Source organism: Suncus etruscus, chromosome 2 (assembly GCF_024139225.1).
Source record: "Suncus etruscus isolate mSunEtr1 chromosome 2, mSunEtr1.pri.cur, whole genome shotgun sequence".
Lineage (NCBI taxonomy): Eukaryota > Metazoa > Chordata > Mammalia > Eulipotyphla > Soricidae > Suncus > Suncus etruscus.
The window spans coordinates 23591689-23611293 of NC_064849.1; the positions used below are offsets into that span (position 1 = coordinate 23591689).

A 19605-nucleotide genomic window follows, 5' to 3' on the forward strand; every position below is an offset into this window, starting at 1 on the left:
TCTCTTATAGTCCTGAGTCTGCCATAAGAGATTTTTGAGTGCAGAGCCAGGAATAACGCCTAAGCATCACCAGGTGTGCCCCCACCAAAAAAATGTATAGGGAAAGCATCAGATAAATCTAGTAGACATAACATGCTACAACATCTACCTAGTCTCTACGTTCTATTGCCAGGACATTTTTTTTCACAATGTCATGGTTAACGAAAACAGAGGGCTGCCTAGAACTCTCAGAGAACAAGGGAAAATAATTATCTAATGCTGAGTTCCCAAAAGTAGAAAACATCCCATCCCAATATTGTATCACTGATAGGAGACTCTGGTACAATCAGGGAGCTTTCTGCACTGCTGAAAAGGTAGATTTCCAGGCAGGGAGTGCTCTTTCTTATGAAAAATGGAAGACAAGTCAAATTAGTTTGTTGTATCTTTGTCTGTTGTCTGTTCATTTTAGGGCCACATATGGCAATGCTCAAGGGTTGCTCCTTGGTTCTGCACTTCCTAACATGGCTCAGGAACCTTAAAGATATTGGGTATTGAATCCGGGTAAACTTCATGCAAGGTAAGTGCCTTCTCTACCCTAACAGAGATTTTAAAACCTCTATCTAATGGGAACCTTGACTAAATCCTAGACCCATCTCATATTCATTTTCACCAAAAAATGGTTCTATAAGACATTTTTGAAGGGCTATAAAGATAGCTGCTCAATCCCCGACACTACTATATTCCTCTGAGCACAGCCTAAGTGATTCCTGAGTGATTACTGAGCACAACTGGGTGTGGCCCAAACCTACAAATTAAAATTTTGAAAAAAAAAAATGGTGATAGTGAGATGGACCATTACTGGAAAAAGCAGAATTGTTGTTTTCCTTCAGCATAAAAATAGTCATGTGGGTCTATGTAAACGAGTATCTTTACCTTATAGAAAAGGCACACTCACATTTTTAGGATTACTTCTATCCCGGATATCTGTACCCTTCAAATGAATTAGCAACTTTTCCTGAAATGTGAAACTTCTCAAATTAAGAAACTGGAAAAAAAAATAACACAGCAGTAGGGCGTTTGCTTTGCACGTGGCTGCCCAAGATGAACCTCGGTTTAAACCCTGGCATCACATATGGTCCCCAAAAGCCAGGAGCAATTTCTGAGCACATAGCCAGGAGTAACCCCTGAGTGTCACTGGGTGTGGCCAAAAATAAAACAAACAAAAAAAGAAACTGGAGGGGGCCGGAGAGATAGCATGGAAGTAGGGTGTTTGCCTTGCATGCAGAGAGACGGTGGTTCGAATCCCAGCATCCCATATGGTTTCCCGAGCCTGCCAGGAATGATTTCTGAGCATAGAGCCAGGAGTAACCCCTGAGCGCTGCCAGGTGTGACCCAAAACAATACAAAACAAAAAAAGAGGGCCCGGAGAGATAGCACAGCGGCGTTTGCCTTGCAAACAGTCGATCCAGGACCAAAGGTGGTTGGTTCGAATCCCAGTGTCCCATATGGTCCCCCGTGCCTTCCAGGAGCTATTTCTGAGCAGACAGCCAGGAGTAACCCCTGAGCACCACCGGGTGTGACCCAAAAACAAACAAACAAAAAAAAAAGAAACTGGAAAAATAAAGTTAAAATTATTTAAGCAGATATTCTCTTACATTGAACTAACCAAAATTTCCTATCACAGCCACCAAAACCAAAAAATTTGCAACAAGCAAAACCAGATTGGCCTGAGGCTTGGGGTCTGAAGGCCATGATGCTCTGACAGTCTCTTTCTGGAGGTGACCTTGGTACACTTTTTTGGTTTTTTGGTTTTGACTGGACAAAGGCAGAATTTTTTATAAGTATCTCTGTACTGTTTAGGGCCCAGAGATCCAGCAGGGCAGCAGTGAAGTATAGGCACAGCACATGGAGCGCTCCTAATTGTTATAATTACACCTTTCTTCTCCCCACTAACGGAACATACATCCTGTGATGATACTCTGCCACTTTCTGGATGTATGATCTTCCATTCTATGCCCCTCAACCATTCACATTCTCTTCCCTCCTCATAAATATACACGATTTGTCCTACACAGACAGTTAGGTAGCCCCAAAAGCATAAAAATCACATTCCACTCACTCCCCTTGTTGATGTTTGCTTGGCAACATGAGCTTTCCAATATCAGTTGTTTTCTGGCCAACATAGCCCCACATTTTTATTCCAATTTTTCTGTGCTTTTTGGAATGGCACTCTCATTTGGTCATTGAGCCAAGAAGTCTGTAGACAAGTGAAAGTCAAGAACTTACACCCAACACAGATAACAAAACACTAGCCAAAGCCCAGAACTAATGGTCCCAAACTGCTGTCAGTGTAAAGAATCTTCAGGGGCCAGACGTGCACCCTTGTCTTGGCCGAACTCTCAGGACTTTTCATTACTATCATTCAGAACATAAAAGTCAAGTAGGAATAAGGGCAAAAGCGAGAGCCAGAAAAATTAAATTAACAAAAAGTTTCCTAGTATTAGCTCAGTTTAGATTCAGAAGCAGAGATTTAGATATTGAGACGTTTATAGAGAAAAAAACAAAAACAAAAACCCTGCTTTATTTTATTCCATTTAGGGAGAAAAAAATAAGTTAAGTATAATTCATTAGCAGATCTTATACTATAGCCTCTCCTTATTTACCCTCAATAAAAAATAGTGAATTCCTGAGCTTAACAGGAAGAGGAGTGTCACGCCTCCATAAATTTTTAGGGGAATTCAGCCCACCAGATGTATTCTTAGATTTTCCTGGTGGAGTAAACTGAAATATCCCCCACGGGATTCCTTGAAAGGCCCGCTGTGGACGCTTTTTTCCCCTGCGTGGACAGTTGAGGAATTTCGTTAGAGATGCTTGCCATTGCATTTTTAGTTAATTGACTATCTCTCCTTTATAAATCTTTAAGGGAAAAATGTGGTCTCTATTAAATAATTGGCTAAAAAAATTCCAGCACCAAAGATTACGAGAACCCCCTTTTTGGAACTTATAAGTTAAAACAATGTCTTTTTCTTCTTGCAGATGAAGTATTGGGACAATTTGAGGTTAACTGATAAAAACTGTCTTGAGTAACTTTACCTTGTTATAATTATCATCCTTAACACCTGTGACTGGCTTACCCCTATAAAAACCTCTGTCTTGAAAATAAACTCGTCACACTCCTGCCGGAAGACGTGTCAACCCCATATACTCTTTGTGTGTGGTAATTATTGTTTCAATATTATCCCGTTCTTCCACCCATGCTCCCACTTTCTTCTGAGGACTTCACCCCCACTAGGCTGCTGAGATGCAGGATGCCTGCAGCAGAGGAGAATATTAATAATGGTGAAGGGAAGTGAACACTCTGGTGAGTGTGATTTGTATGCATGAAACCCATTTATTTCTAGTACTATAAATCATAGTGCTTCAATTTAAAAAAATTTTAAGGGCTGAAAAGATAGCACAGAGGTAGGACATTTGCCTTGCATGTGGATGACTCAGGACAGACTTCGATTGGATCTCTGGTATCCCATATGGTCCCCGGAGCCTGCCAAGAGAAACTCTGAGCACACGCCAGAAATAACACCTGAGTGCCACTGGGTGTGGCCCAAAACCAAAATAATAATAATAATAATAATAAAATTCAAAACTTTTAAGCCACTTTTGCAAGTTGCCTAAAAATGAGTTCTGTATATTATTGCCCATCAAGTCCCTTCAGATGACTTAATCTCTTGACTCCTTCCAAGTAATATGAAACAAGAGGGATGTGCCATTTCCATAGACACAGTAGGAAGGCAGATCTTAGAGAGTCTATTACAGTCCGCACCTAACCAGTGTCAACAGTGCAGCCCTCCAAAGGGCCTCTCTTATTCTAGCCAATGTTCATTGCTCTGAGGTCTATACCTCAGTTTAGACAGGTGTAAGACAGGTGTAAGGCTCAATGAGAAAATGAAGAGGACAGAAAGCAGCATGAGACCTCTCTCCTTCCAATAGAGATGGTAGGTGGGACTGGGGACAGGAGCCCTGAGGAGGTGACATCCACCACCCTGCAAGAAGTCTCACACCCTTTCATTGTGCCACCAGAGGAGCAGGGACACACATGTTCAAACCCAGTTATCTTCCAGGATCCCAGGACTTGAGGAGGAATGGGCCCAACCAAGGACACCTCTAAAACAAGGACTGAAAATGCACCTGCAAAAGATGTGACACCTCTCTGCCTCACCCACTTGGGCTGGCTGCTAGGGGGGAGCAGCATCTTTCCCTAAAACACGCAGTAAAATCAGTCATTCTGTGACTTTCATAAAACACTGTGGTCCATGGAACATTTACCAGAGCCGATTACTTCTTCCTCCCAAAGGGCAGCTCATTACTTCTAGCAATAAAGCAGACTTTGTTCTAAAGATTTACAGTGTTTTCCCAGTGAAAATTCTAATTGACAACCACTAGGAGAATAACAATGCAGCGTAGAGAGAGCTCACATTTCTCTCATTCTTCCCCATCCCTCAGAAGCTTTGATTCTTAGGCTCCAAGGCCAGGGTTTAGCTTAGTCTTTACTGGAACACATTCAGAAGTAAAGGCTTAGATATGAAAAGTGTATTCTGCAAAAAAAAAAAATCTGAAAAGCTACCCCCACCCCAAAAAATGATTATTTCCAACTTCAAAGACAGATTTTTTTTTTTAATTCCCAGGTTCAGAATACTGGGCCCCTTCATTCAGAATAAGCATATTACATACTAATACAAGCAAGCCTTTGCCATGTCAAGGCAGGACCCTAAAAAAATAAAGCACATGATAAGAAGCTTCAGAAGTAGTCGCCTGCACAGCTCTTCAATGGATTCATTACAGAATGCGAGTTCAAGTAGGAGAGGAAGTGATTTTCATATGAATGTTGGGTGCTGCTCTCAAGACAGGAGTCTCCCCTCTGCACACAGAAGCAAGTCACATCAAGTGAGTGGGGGAGCCATGAATGACGGATGAGGTACAGACAGGGCCGTTCAGATAAGGCAGAGTCATTTTCAAAAGGAACTTTGAAGATTTTGTTCGGCTTTCTTCTGGGAACTGTCACAGGCTAACAATGCAGTTGCAAATGAGTGGTGCTCAGCGACCACAGCTCAGCCTCTTTCCAGACATGCTGGCAGTGGTGGCCCAGGATGGATGTAGAATTAGTACTAAAGAAAGACCCCAAGTTACTACTGGACTGCTAAGGAGAATCCTCTCAAATAAGTCACCATGCCCTACACTCTCACAATTAAAGGCAAAACAAAATCTCCCACCTGAAGAGTAACACCAAGATCCTTCTTACTGCCTACCTTTGCAAGCTTCCAGACCTAAACCCACAGTAAAAACAAACTAACAAACCATGCATGCACTGGCTGTGGGACTGCACAGATTAAGCACAGGGAAGCACTCCACTCTGTTTCTCTTTTAAACAGAAAGCAGAAAAGATAACCAAAGAGAGAGAAGTCTGATGGAACATCAGGAATGAATGAGGAGGCCTGGCTGCTGCTTCTTCCAGAGTTCACTCAAACTGGTTACTGTGTGCCCCTTAACCTCTGATCTTTAAAGAAGAGGACTCATCTATAATCAGTGTTTCTTACACTGTTTCTTAAGAGTCCTGGGGTTTGGTGTGGGGGTCTCAATGAGAAAACTAGGCCTGTCTAGGCTCCGGGTTTCTTTGTCACAAGTCAAAATAATGCAAATACTGTTAGGAAATGCATGGTCCCTTTTCTCGCAGCCTCTTTTCCTTGCCACTGCCACATGCTCTGTGTCAGGAAACCACTGTGGACAAGTTCCTAGAACATCCAGGATGAGAGGAGAGGTCGCAAAACCTATAGGATGAACACTCTCAGCAGGAAGCACATCTGCCTCCAAATTCTGAACCCAGAGCCTTTGGTCAAGAACTTTAATCCTGCCCTATAGGAGACACGTGCACCTCAGCATCCAGAAAGCCCTGCCAGAGAGATGCACACACCTGTACAGAAGACACCTGCTGCCACCCTTTGGCAGTTTCAGGACAGAGGTGACCTTCTTTATCAAGGGCTGGACAAAGGACCCACCCACAACAGCAAGTTTATATGTCAAAGTTGTGTTGGGTTTTTCTTTTGATCTTCAAAACCAAATCATGGGGAGTGGAGAGAAAGTACAGTAGGTAGTGTGTTTTTCTTGCTTGCAGATAACCTGGGTTACATGCCCAGTATTCAATGTGATCCCCTGAGCCTAGGAGTAATCCCTAAGAGCAGAGCCAGGAGTAACTACTGAACAATTTCGAGTATGACCACCCCCAAAATGAATCCCTAACAAACAAAAACATACTTATTTATATGTGTTTAAGTGTTTATTATATTCTTAGGTATTTACCTCAGAGAAATAAAGCTTATGTCTACACATAAGCTAATACTCAAATATCCACGTATTTTCGTAGCTCTAAGTTAATTCTGTTTAAAGATGTCTATCACCAAGAATACCCGCAAGGCAAACAACTTAAAAACACCAAGTCAATGAACTTTATGGCTGTTTTCAGTCTTTACAGTCATGTTGTTTCTATGTGTTCCTTTGAATTACTTTTTAGAATTAATTAACTGACAGGCTGGTTAATATTGATTCTCAAACCTGAATAGCAGGTTTTTGTTCCTCCTTAAAGAGTGAGAAAAGTGAAAGTGAGGCAGGACAGGTAAACCAAAACATAGATCAGTATTTGTTAAGACTCAAGCTAAGGAATATCAGGCGTTAAAACTATTCAGGAGAGATACTACTGGGGTTAAAGCACTTGCCTGCCACAGGCCTTGATTGAATCCCAACCATAAAAATATGGTTCAGGGGCAATCCCTGAGCACAAAGCCAGGTGTAAACCCTAAGCACTGGGAATGGTTCCAAAATTCAAAAACAAGGAAATAGAGTTGGGGGGGGTGGCTATTTCCAACTTGGAGAGGTCCATGTTCAAACTTAAATATCTATTCTCTCTCTCCACTCACATTTCTCCAAGTAAATTATCTGGCCCTCCTTTAGGGGCCAGAATAATAGCACAGTAGTAGGGCATTTGCCTTGTAGCTGACCCAGGACAAACCAGGGTTCCATTTCCGGCATCCTTTATGGTCCCCTGAGCTTGCCAGGAGCGGTTTCTGAATGTAGAGCCAGGAGTAACCTTTGATCACTGCCAGGTGTGACCCCCCCACCCCACCCTCCCAAAAAAAAACTATTTTACATTTAAAAAAAAAAGTTCAGATTGGGATATATACAGTCGTTTCAAAGAGGCAAAACAGATGCCCTGCCTGAGTTCCGTGTGCCCAATGCAATGCCAGGATGAACCTGGAAGACTCCAAAGGAAACTAAACTTTGTGCTGTCAGGCCTCAAGCATTGAATCATTATCCTCTCATCATCAAGCTAAGATTATCAAGAGGAGGCCCCTTGAAAGAAACAATAATAAAAATTCTAAAAACAAACAAAAACCCATTAAGCTTAATTCTGCCCTTAGAGTGAAAGCAAAAATCGATTCACTGCAATAAACAAACAAACAAGCAAATAAATAAATAAATGAAAAAAGAAATAAAAAAAGTTATTCCATGACTGCAATTCTTTCTCCACGCAACAGCAGGTTCTTCCTTTGTATTCTCACAAAATAAACACTTACCCTGGTGTGAAGAAATGAATAGCCACAAGTTCTGCCCAACAAGCAAATCTGTTGGGGACAGAAAAGCCCAAAACATTGACAAAGCCTCCAGGGAAATAGTGGTTGTTCAGAACTTTCAGAGCAAACAGCACTCCTAGAAGAGAACAAAGAGTATACAAATATCAACAATCTTAACATTTGCAAGTAAAACTAATAGAGAGTGAAAATGATTACTCAACTACTTCCAACTTTGTGCCTTGAAACACATGCTATTCAGAAAGTGAGCCTATCACTTGGTAGAGAGATAGTTAATGTACAAGGTGATCATTGCTTTGAGTCTCTGCACAGAAATTTATACGAAATTTCTATGCCACTAAACAGATAAGATGGGGTAAAACAGTTGACAATACTAAATACAACTAAAGTGGCAAGAACAAATTCACTAATATACTGCGTGGTTTTTCATTCAATTAAAAACAAACAGTAATGCATATTTGCCATATACTGTCCTAACCCTATATAGAAGGTAGAGACCCTTTACTCTGTTCTTTTCCCATAATTAGATAATGGAGAATATATTAAAGGGAAGAAAGAAATGGAAAGTAGGGGGTTTCATTCAATATCAGGATTATTTCCCCAAGTTCTGGAAAATCCTTAATTTTCATAACACCTAATTTAAGTCATGATGGCCAATCCAGCCTTATGTGTTAAAAAAATATATTTTGAAAGGGCAGATCAGAGGTAGTACACGCTTGCCTTGCATGTAGCCAAACGCAAGGTTCAATCCCTGGCATCATATACAATTCCTTGAGCTGTGCCAGAAGTGATCCCTGGGCACAGAGTTAGTTGTAAACCCGGAGCACAGCTAGCTGTGACCCCAAAACAAACCAATAAGAAGGAAATGTGAGAGGTAATGAAATGTGTGATTAAGGTCATAGAGACTGGGTTCAAATCCCAGTTCTTCCAGTTTAGCAAGAGAGTAGCCTTGAGTAAGTCAAATTTTTGAGAATTAGCTTCCTCATCCACAAACCCTGCATAATGTCAATCCCTCTGGAACTCTTATGTATTAAACAGTGTGCAATGTGCAGTGACTGTTGTGGCCCCTAGAACATAATAAGCAAATCCCAGTAGGGTATGGAGCAGTTATTTTACAATCTTCTGAGAGGCACACTCATCCTTGTCGAGAATTTGCTATTGTAAATGCATCAAAGGCTCTCTCTGGCACTGCCATGATCGAGCCAGTATAAACCCAAGATCTCTTTCTTCTCCTACAAACTCTCTAGACAACTATCCAAGAAACAATTATGATCCCCAGCACTGCATAATGAAGCCACATAATGAGCAATAGTAAAACCCACATCCTGTCTGAGCACTTTCCCTCCAAAACCAGCTTCTCCAAAATCCAAGCCCAGGCTGCCAATAATAATTCTGCATTTTATTCCCTTGCCACCGGGAAGCTAAACTTTACACACACACACACACACACACACACACACACACACACACACACACACACACAAAATGACAGTAATGACATCTCCCTTCTGTCTGCACAAACGCTCCCAGGCAATGTGTGGAGCTTACCTGAGAAACCAACTGCACAGCTCCTTCTGAAGTCAGGCTCATTCATAAATTCTGCAAGAGCAAATTCCAGCACCAGGTACACCACCCCCGTGAGTAACGAGAATGTGGTGATGATAAAGGCAAACCGGCGACTGCCCAGTCTTCTCTCCAGCTTCATGCCTTTCCACAGCATGGATGCCATGTTGAAATACAAATGCCAATCATCCGCATGGTGAAGGGGTGAGAGCAGCAAGCGTTGCCAGTCTTGCTCATGGTAGCACTTCTCTACGCTAAGGCAAGAGCTATAGAGAGGCTTCAGAGGCTTTAAAAAGAGCCAGATGTTGACAGCCAAAGTTGCCAGGGTCACAGGTGGAATATTGTTGATACCAACATGGAAGATTTGAGAAAGAAGCAGAAGCAGGCCAGTATTGACTCCTCTAGATCTCCGCTGCATGGTTAGAAGCAACTCGGGCTTCAGGAATCCCAGGAAGTAAGTATCAGGCAGCTAAGTCTAAAACAGAAAACAAAATGCATCTGAAAAATCCCATCTATTCCAAAAGAGTACTGGTGCTGGAGAGAAAATACAGGGATTAAGGCACTTACCTTGTTTAAGGATTTTCAACCCACCACCCCTGTCTAATGTCCCCAACACCAACATCAGTGAACCCTCAGTATATCAAGGAATAGCCCCTGAATGCTATTGGGTATGGTCCTACCCCCCCCACCACCACCAATACATATACACACCCAAAAAAGGACTTAAAAATAAACTTTTCTTTTACATACCCTAGCCATTTCCCTTCTCACAGACATACTCATACATCTTTCCAAGTAATACCCAGGACTCTGGCTAAGCCCCTTCATTTTATAGTATAAAGCAAAAAATTTATGCCAATGGACTACTAGTTCATGAATAGGTATTTGGTATGCATGGGTATAATTTACCCTTTTTTTTTGTTTGTAGTTGTCCCAATGTTCAGGGGGCTTACGGCCACTCTCAATGATAGTCACCACTTCAACAGTCAGACCTGGCAATGCAAAGCTAGTGGACTAACAGCAGGGAGACAGATCTGGTGCTAGGGATTAAATTTGGGGTCTTGCACACACACAAGGTATGTGCTCCAGTCCTTCTAGCTCTCCCCAGCCCAGGGATGCTTTCTCTCACAAATAAACCAGGCCCTGCAAATATTACTTGCAGGGCCAAATGAGAGTATAGAAGGTAAAGCACTTGCCTAGCACAGCAAACCCACATACATCTCTGCATCCTACCTGAGTGATCCTAGAGGGCAGAGCCAGGATTAAGCACTAAACACCACTGGGTGTGGTTCCAAAACAACAACAGCAAAAATTGGTCTGCTTGTCTTATAAACAAATTTGTAATCTCTTACAAAAAATAAAAAGAAAAAAAATAACCCACAACAATGATTTCTACTCAGAATTCAGTACACCCCTCTGGTCTTGTCCTGTCTTATGTTTTGGGCACTGTTGGAAATTGAACACATGCAAGGCAAGGGCTCTCCATGGAGCCACACCCCTGACCCCTATATCCTTCATTTACAATAGAATATTTTATTTTGATAGCATCTTCTCCCGAGGTTTTAAAGCCCAACAAGCAAATTAGCCTTAAATTGCAATATATATTATCTTCTATTCCATATTAGCAGATTTCAACTGCCAGAAAATATTTCAGCTACACATAAACCTCAGGATTTCTGTATTTCTGTTTTTGAGGGAATGAGTTGAGATGAGTTTCCCAAAGAATGTTCAGGTGTTAGTAACTCCCAGCAACTATCCTCCAAGGGTTCAATGTGAGGACCACAGACTCAGTGATAAGGCCCTGCAGTGCTAGAGGTTTCCCAGCAATGTTCAGGGGCTTTAGGGTTGTGCTTAGTGATGCTCTGGTGTGGTGCCAGGGATTGAACTGCTACTTGTAAGGCATGTGTCATAACCCCTATATTATTTGTCCACCCCCTCAAAAACCTCACCTTTCAAATGTTTCCTACTGGGGCCCGAGCAAGAGTGCAGCAGGTAGGGCAATTGTCTTGTAGGAGGTCAACCCAGGTTCAATCTCCAGGACCCCATATGATCCTCAGAGTGCTGCCAGTAGTGTTTCCTGAGTGTAGAGGCAGGAGTAAGCCCTGAGTATCATAGGTGTGACCCAAAATCAGAAAATAGGTAAAATGAAATTAAATGTTGCCTACTTCGTGCCAAACCTGGATTAGCTCAGTCCTTTTGAAGTCACTCACTACTAATCTGGAATTAGCAACAAAGGGAAGAGCTCCAAGGTTCAGCACTGCCTCTCTCTTTCTCCATATCCTTAGTTGGGATTGTCTTGTACTGTTGTGGCCAACAGAGGTGGAAAAGACCTAGAGAAGTATGTCTGAAACAGAGGACTCCAACTGACAGGGAATCCTCTGCCTTCTCTTGTATCCATTCTAGCCAACTGAGTGGACTTATCCAAGTCAGTCTAGTCCTCTGTAGGATGAAAGAGACTGGTGCTGGTTACTCTACCACTCAAAGCAAAGCTGTTGAGCTGACTTACATGTGACCGCAAAACCTAAGAGGTGTCACCCGAGTCCAACATGAGCTAACACAACCAGAAAAAAAAAAAAAAAACAAGTGACTGTCGAACCCCAAAATATCTCAAGGAGGCCACAAATAAAAATAGCATAAAGTGGGGGCAAGGAACAAGACTAGGGTGTCAATACATAGAGCAAGGAGGGCCACAGAAATAAAACAAGGTCAGAGGGGCCGTGGTGAGAAAATGGCAGAGAAAACACTTTAGTTAAATACTTATGGTTTTGCTTTGCCGTGTTTTAGAGCAGTGTGTTATACAGTGAGTGCTAACCCAAAGGAATAAACATTTTCTTTATCAAGAAACTAGATTTTACTTATGAGGAGAAACTGGGGAATATGTATCCTCACATATGTGTGTATAAATAAATAATTATATACATATAACTATATATATAACTATATATATAAATATATATATATAAATAAAGAAAGAGAGAAATAGGAAACAAATCCTTAGAGAGAAGAGCCCTGTTGATCATAGGAGAAAAGAAGAAAAATGTGGGATCCAGATATAGAAACATGCAAAGAAGAAGACAGGATGATAAAAAAAAAAACTTCTCAAGTTGTTATCTATTTCTCTGTGGGGGCTTTTTCGCTCCCAAAACGATGATTCACTCAGAGCCACATTTATACAGGAAATTGCAAAAAGCATGAGTTCCAAAAGGACAGGATGCCCATTTCCTAGTCTTGCGATCCAGGGCAAATTACTAAAACTTTCTGATCTCGCATGTCTTCAACTCAAATTTGAGAGATAGAGGCCGGAGAGATAGTATGAAGGTAAGACGTTTGCCTTTCATGCAAGAGGGCATCGGTTGGAATTCTGGTGTCCCATATGGTCCCCTGTGCCTGCCAGGAGCAATTTCTGAGCCTGGAGCCAGGAGTAACCCCTGAGCACTGCCGGGTGTGACCCAAAAAAAAAAAAAAATTCAGAGAGATAATACCTTTTTTCCAGAATGACTAATATTTCTAGAACAAAGTCCACAGTTGCTTTTCCATTCCTGTCAGGCAGCACAATTATGTGAAAATTCCTTTGCTAAAAGATGCATCCTAATAAGATATCACTGGGCTGCAGTGATAGCACAGTGGGTAGAGGGCTTGCCTTGCATATGGCCAACCCCGTTTCAGATTCCCAGCATCCCAGGAATGATTCCTGAGTGCAGAGTCAGGAGTAACCGCCAGGTGTGACCCAAAACCAAAACAAACTAATGAAGTCTCAAATTTACTTCATATCATCATATATGAATTCTTATCACCATAATACCAAGAGGAAATGCCTCCCAAACTATAACATACACTAAGTATATAAGCATACACATGCATAGGGTCACATGTTTCTGTACTGCCATAAAATTATCAGAGTTTTGTAGCATTAGTGGAATTTTCACTATAACACTCCCAAATAATTTAAAAAATGGTCTATATTTTTCACTTAGGCATTCAAGTCCAATTTCTATTCTTAAACTGCTATGGTTTCTTTTCTTTTCTTTTTGAGAATCCCCAAAATAATTACATACATCAAACATCATTACATCTAATGGGAGCAATGGAGAAATATGACCTTGGTCATAAGTTATAAACTGCATGAAATCACAAAGCAAACCCTTCAGTTTCAGTATAGTGTCTTATGTATTCTAGACCATGCAAGTAGAAAATCAAAACTAATTCTATCTGAGCTTAAAGAAAAAAAAAAAAACCCTTATTGAAATCATTACTGATGGAGGGTATAAAACAAGGACAACGGAATTTCCCCAGTCATATTTTACACTACACTCTCATATTCATATGAAATTTACTTGACTTCAGGCCAAATCAAAAGGTCCCTTTCCATTTACATTCCTACCCATTCTTCAGCTCTTTCCCCCTTTCCCAGCATACCCTGCTCTCCAGTGCAGGCTCCAGTCCTTCTGTCTCAGCCTTTCATTTCCTATCAATCCCAACTCACTGTGCATTGATACATGGAATTCCCTGGCTTCTTTAGTTGTTTCTATCAGGATGATCCCCAAATATGCATTTTTTCAGTCCTGATTTCTCAAGAGACTTCAGGGAACTTAATCTTAGAAAAAGAATATTGCTTGTCTGAGCTTGTGATGCCTGAGAATGAAATGATTGTGGCTTCTCACGGGATCACCACTCCTTCCTTCCTTTCAGTTATCTACTTAAAAACATGAACGGGCAAATGCAGGCTAGGCCCTAGACAGGCTCATACATGCTGCAGGCACATACAAACAGAGAGGCCTGGGCCCTAAATTGACCCTTTCTACTTGCTAAACAAATAAAAAATATTGCCTACAAAAAGTCAAAACTGATAAAGAAAACTATGTATTTCCTATTCTCAACAAATATGTACATACTATGAAAGCAGAAAAACATTAAAGCAAGTCTGACATAATACTTTGGGATGTGTTTTCACTAAGTGCATCAGAACACAGCTTTAAAGGAGAGAGAAGGAAAGGTCTACATTTGGGGGCAGTGCCTGGGCCTACCCAGTACCTCACACATAGGAGGGAGACACTACCAACTGAGTCACACACCTGGCCAGTAAGTTTTGAATATTAACAATAAACTGAGAGACTACTGAATACAAACTCTATATACTATCATCCTTCTAAGAAGCCATCATCCATAATGACAGATGTCTCAAGGTCACAGAAAAGCTACGTTAAAATCATATCTGTTATTTGATCTCTTGTACAGGGAAGGCATAAAGAGAAAAGCAATAATAAGGAAGCATTGACTATAAAATGAAATCAAGAACACTGCATTTCTGGGGCCAGAGAGCTAGTTCAAAAGGCAGGAGCACATGTTTTGTGTTCAGGAGAGCCAAGTTTGATCCCCAGTCGCATATTTCTTTTCCAAAACATGTGCAGAAGTGACCCTGGATCACTGAGCCAAGAGTAGCAGCTTGGCATCACCAGTATGGATCAAAACTTTAAAAAAAAATATATCAAAAAGTGGGGCTCTGCGCTATAGTACAATGGGTAAGAACACTTGGCTTGCATGCAGCTCACACGATCCGCCAATTCCCACCAGGAATTTCTGAATGTAGAGCCAGAAGTAACCCCTGAACTCAAAAAATAAAAAGACAAAATCAAAATCAAAAAATTCTGTTCTGACCCTCAAATCTATAAGATATCTATGGATGTGTACCCCGACCACAAATTACTTAGTAACAACTCAGGGAAGGCCAGGCTAGTCCCTACATGCCACATCCCCCTAAACACATGAACTCCAGATGGTCCCTTCCAATCTTCTTCCTCCAAAGCTCCACCTTAGCACAGAGTCAGCCGATGAATCAGGTATTAAAGTCAGAGGCAACTAATTTCTAACCAGAGTTGCAAAAAAAGAAAAAAGAAAAAGGAAAACTCATACCCTTGATTCTCTCTTCCCTCCAAGTACTTACCAGTCACTGTCCATGCACTGCTCAGAGTCATCCTGTCCAAAGTGAAGCTGCAATCAGCTGCACAGAAGCCTTCAGTGAGTTATCCTTCTATGTAGAATAAAGACCAGACCCTTTATTGCAGCTGCATCCTGGCAACTACGCCCTGTGCCTATCTCTCTGGTCTCCTTTCACACTGCTGTCAGCCTTGGTCCCTACGCACCAGTTACACAGTCACTCCTATATCAAGAGTTCTGCTAGGAAGAAGCGTCCTATCCATTCCAATCCACAGATTACAATAACTAAAGCCCAGTATAGTGATCCCCATCATCTTTTGAAAAAGGACTTGCACACTGAGTCAGGATTGGCATTTCCAAGGTCTGAAGACCTCTGATACGTTTATTTCAAGTAATCTTCCTGCAACTTCTGCAACTCTAATGACTTCCCCATAGTATGAAACTTAGCTCCAGAAGCATTTTTAGAATTTATCTCAATTTCACAGAAATAAACCACAGATCCCTCTAAGACATATCAATAGGCTGTTAGGCCGGAATTTCTTGATAAGGGGGACACTTGAATTATGTAATAATATACACTAGATAACACTATATCAAGGTTGTAGCAGAGAGAAATGGAATGCAACTTGAAATACTGAGAAATTAGCCATATTTACTTTTAATGAGAAATTAAAAATTAAACAGGTACATAATAGTGAAAACAAAGTGGGTAGAACAAACAAAGGAAATGAGATTCATAACTTGGAAAACCAATGTGTCTCAAGGGAGAAAGAAAAAGGAAGTTTAGTTTTACAAAAAAATAAAAAAGAAGGAAACTAATTGGGGTGATTTTTTTTTAAAGTTCTACTTAAAAAGCAAAAAAATGTTTCATTATTATCACTTACTGAGGAAGCTCATACATTAATTTTCACATTAACTGACCAAGAATTCAAGCCAAGAAAGTGGCTACAGTGCTTGTCCTGTATGTGGGGAGGTTCTGAGTTCAATATCTGACACCATGTGTCCTTACCCCCATACATCTGGAGAGAACCTCTCACAGGGGTTCTGAGCAGCCTACCAGTACCGCTCAGTGCAGTCCACAGCAAAAGGCAAAAATTAGCATCCTATAATTCAATTAAGATAATTAAAATGGGGGCTGGAGAGATGGCACAGCAGTGTTTGCCTTGCAAGCGGCCGATCCAGGACCTAAGGTGGTTGGTTTGAATCCCGGCGTCCCACATGGTCCCCCGTGCCTGCCAGGAGCTATTTCTGAGGAGCAGATAACCAGGAGCAACCCCTGAGCATAGCCAGTGTGGCCCAAAAATCAATAAAAAAAAAAAAAAGATAATTAAAATGCAGGGACCGGAGTGATAGCATGGAGGTAAGGCATTTGCCTTTCATGCAGAAGGTCAGTGGTTCGAATCCCAGCATCCCATATGGTCCCCCGAGCCTACCAGGAGCAATTTCTGAGTGTGGAGCCAGGAGTAACCCCTGAGCGCTACCGGTGTGACCAAAAAAAAATTTTTTTTAAATAATTAAAATGCAAGAACATGTATCATCTATAAGTATATATTGAATTTGGTATCTGATAACTAAATAAATTTTGCAAGCAAGAAAGAAACTGCAGGTATAATAGAAGTCATTGAAAACAGTCTGAAAGCAGCCCTCCCTGTTTTCAAAGCTCAACACATCTTAAATTATCCTCTAAAATCTTTTCTTATTTGTTTTGGGCTTGGGGCCCCAACTGGCAGAGCTCGGGGCTCACTCCTGGCTCTGCACTCAGAATCACTTCTGAGTTCAGGAAACCATATTTGTTGACAAAGATGGAACACAGTTGACTGCATGCACAGTTAACACTGTACATGTTGTACTATCTTTTCAGCTTCTAGAAATCATTTTAAATTGCAAGAGTTCAGCTCTAGAGTGATGAAAGATAAGGTACTTGTTTTGCACACAGATGACTTGGGTTCAATCCCTGGCATCTACTATGATCTCCAGAGCACCTCCAGAGATGACTCCTGAGTGCAGAGCCAGGAGTAATCCCCTCAGCATTGCTGGGTGTGGTCAAAAAAAAAAAAAAAGAGAGAGAGAGAGAGAGAAATAAAAAATAAATTGTGAGAGTTCTGCAAGACCCAAGAAAAGGTTTATTCCATTGGAAGTGTGGTCCCATAATGTCATGGTTATCGTTTTCATGCCTTTGGTAACTTTTATTTAATAAATCCATATATTTTAAGTATATTCATTTGGCTTTTTTTTTTTTAAATCATGGGGGTGGGGGGGAATCTGAGTTTACTCTAGTCATTCAGCAACTATTTAAAAAAGCTTTCTATCATCCAGATTCAACACTCTGTAAATGCCCTGACTTTCCAGACACTCAAGCTTTGGATGTGTTTCAGTAAAATATAAGTCACACGTTATACAACTCGCTCAAACTGTAAATTCAATGTATATTCACAAGGATGTAAAAGTGCCATGACTACATAGCTGGAGAACATTACCCCCAAATGAATCCTGAGCCCATTAGCAATTATTTCCCCCCTAGTCCTTTCTCCAGTGCTTGACCACCAATGATCGACTTTGTCTCTATGGCTCTACTTGCTCTGAACATGTCACACCAGTGGAATCATACAACATACAATTTTCTCATTTAGTGGAAGGTTTTTAAGCCCATCCTTATTGTACCAACTTTTTTGTTTGTTTGTTTGTTTGTTTTGGGGGGCACACCCGTTTTATACTCAGGGGTTACTCCTGGCTAAGCGCTCAGAAATTGCCCCTGGCTTAGGGGGGACCATATGGGACGCCGGGGAAATAGAACCGTGGTCCTTTTTTGGCTAGTGCTTGCAAGGCAGACAGACACTTTACCTCTAGTGCCACCTCTCCGGCCCCAATGTACCAACTTTTGAGACCTAGTATCATTTTATTACCAAATTACATATATACATAAATACATGTTTTTTTAATTTTTAAAAAATACCTTATTTAAGCACATTTACAAAATTTTTCATGTTTAAATTTCAGTCATACAACACACACCACCCTTCACCAGTGTGTTTTTCCCACACCAAAGCCCCCAATTTCCCACCCCTCCAAAACCTGCCTGCCTCTTGGCAAACATCCTCTCTCCTCTCCCCTCCCCCATTTCTCACTCTCTTCCTTTTATTCCCCCATTTGACACTGTGGTTTGCACTACTGTTAATGAAGGGGTATGTATCATGCATATCACTTTATCTTCTTTGGTACCCCATTTTTGTCCAGAGTGATATATTCCAACTTTTCTTCTCATAATGGTCCTTTCTCAGCCCTAACTACACTGACCCCCTATTTGTGGCAAGCTTCCTACCATTGATTGGTCCTCCTGACCTTCAGCTCTACTGTCTCTGGATATTATTACCATAGTATCTTTTAAATTTCTTATATCCTACAAATGAGTGGGAATATTCTGTCAATCCCTTTCCCTCTGTTCATTTCAAATATCATAATAATCTCCAAATCCATCCACATATAAGCAAACTTCATTTTTCTGAACCACTGCATAGTATTCCAGTACACACACACACACACACACACACACACACCACAGTTTCTTTCGCCACTTATCTGTTCTTGGGTACTTCGGTTGTTTCCATGTTTTGACTATTGTAAATAGTGCTGCAACAAACATAGGAATGCAATGCAGGGGGCTTTACTGGATGGTATTTTGAGGTTCCTAGGGTATATCCCTAGGAGGAGTATTGTTAGATAATATGGAAGTTCAATTTTCTAGTTTTTTGATGAATATCTATATTGTTTTCCAAAAAGGCTGTATCAGTCTACATTCTCGCCAGCAGAAAATAAGAGTCCCTTTCTTTCCACACCTACACCAGCACTGGTAGTTCTTGTCCTTTGTGATGTGTGCCAGACTCTGTGGTGTGAGATATCTCACTGTTGTTTTGATTTGCATCTCCCTGATGATTAGCAATGGAACCATTTTGTATGTGCCTTTGGCCATCTGTATTTCTTCTTTGAGAAAATGTCTGTTCATTTCTTCTCATTTTTTATAGGTTTAGATGTTTTTTTCTTGTTACGTTCTGTCAGTACTTTGTGTATCTTAGATATTAACCCCTTATCTGATGGGTGTTAGGTGAAGAATTTCTCCCATTCCTTGAGCAGTCTTTGAATGCTAATCACTGTTTCTTTGAGATGCAGAAGCTTCTCAGTTTAATGTAATCCCATTTGTTTATCCTTGTTAACATAAGCTTGGTCAGTGGTGTTTCAACTTTGAAAATGTCATTAGTTTCAATGTCATGGAATGTTCTGTGTACCTCTATGTACCTTATGGTTTTTTAGGTCTGATAACAAAATCTGTAATCCAATTTTTTTTTTTTTTTTTTTTTGCTTTTCGGGCCACACCTGGTGATGCTCAGAGGTTATTCCTAGCTATGCGCTCAGAAATTGCTCCAGACTTGGGGGACCATATAGGATACTGGGAGATGCAAGGCAAATGCCCTACCAATTGTGCCACCACTCCAGTCCC

At 41.0% G+C, this 19605-nt stretch overlaps 1 protein-coding gene across 1 annotated transcript in view; it reads right to left on the reverse strand.

Moving 5' to 3' along the window:
* Positions 1–19605, reverse strand: part of RHBDD1 (rhomboid domain containing 1) — a 143245-nt gene that overhangs the window by 101162 nt on the left and 22478 nt on the right. The window contains exons 2-3 of the mRNA XM_049768323.1: positions 9165–9654; positions 7602–7734 (exon numbers count right to left, since the gene is read on the reverse strand). Of these exons, the coding sequence (XP_049624280.1) occupies positions 7602–7734; positions 9165–9597 (566 nt within the window). The 5' untranslated portion in view covers positions 9598–9654. The remainder of the gene's footprint in view (positions 1–7601; positions 7735–9164; positions 9655–19605) is intronic.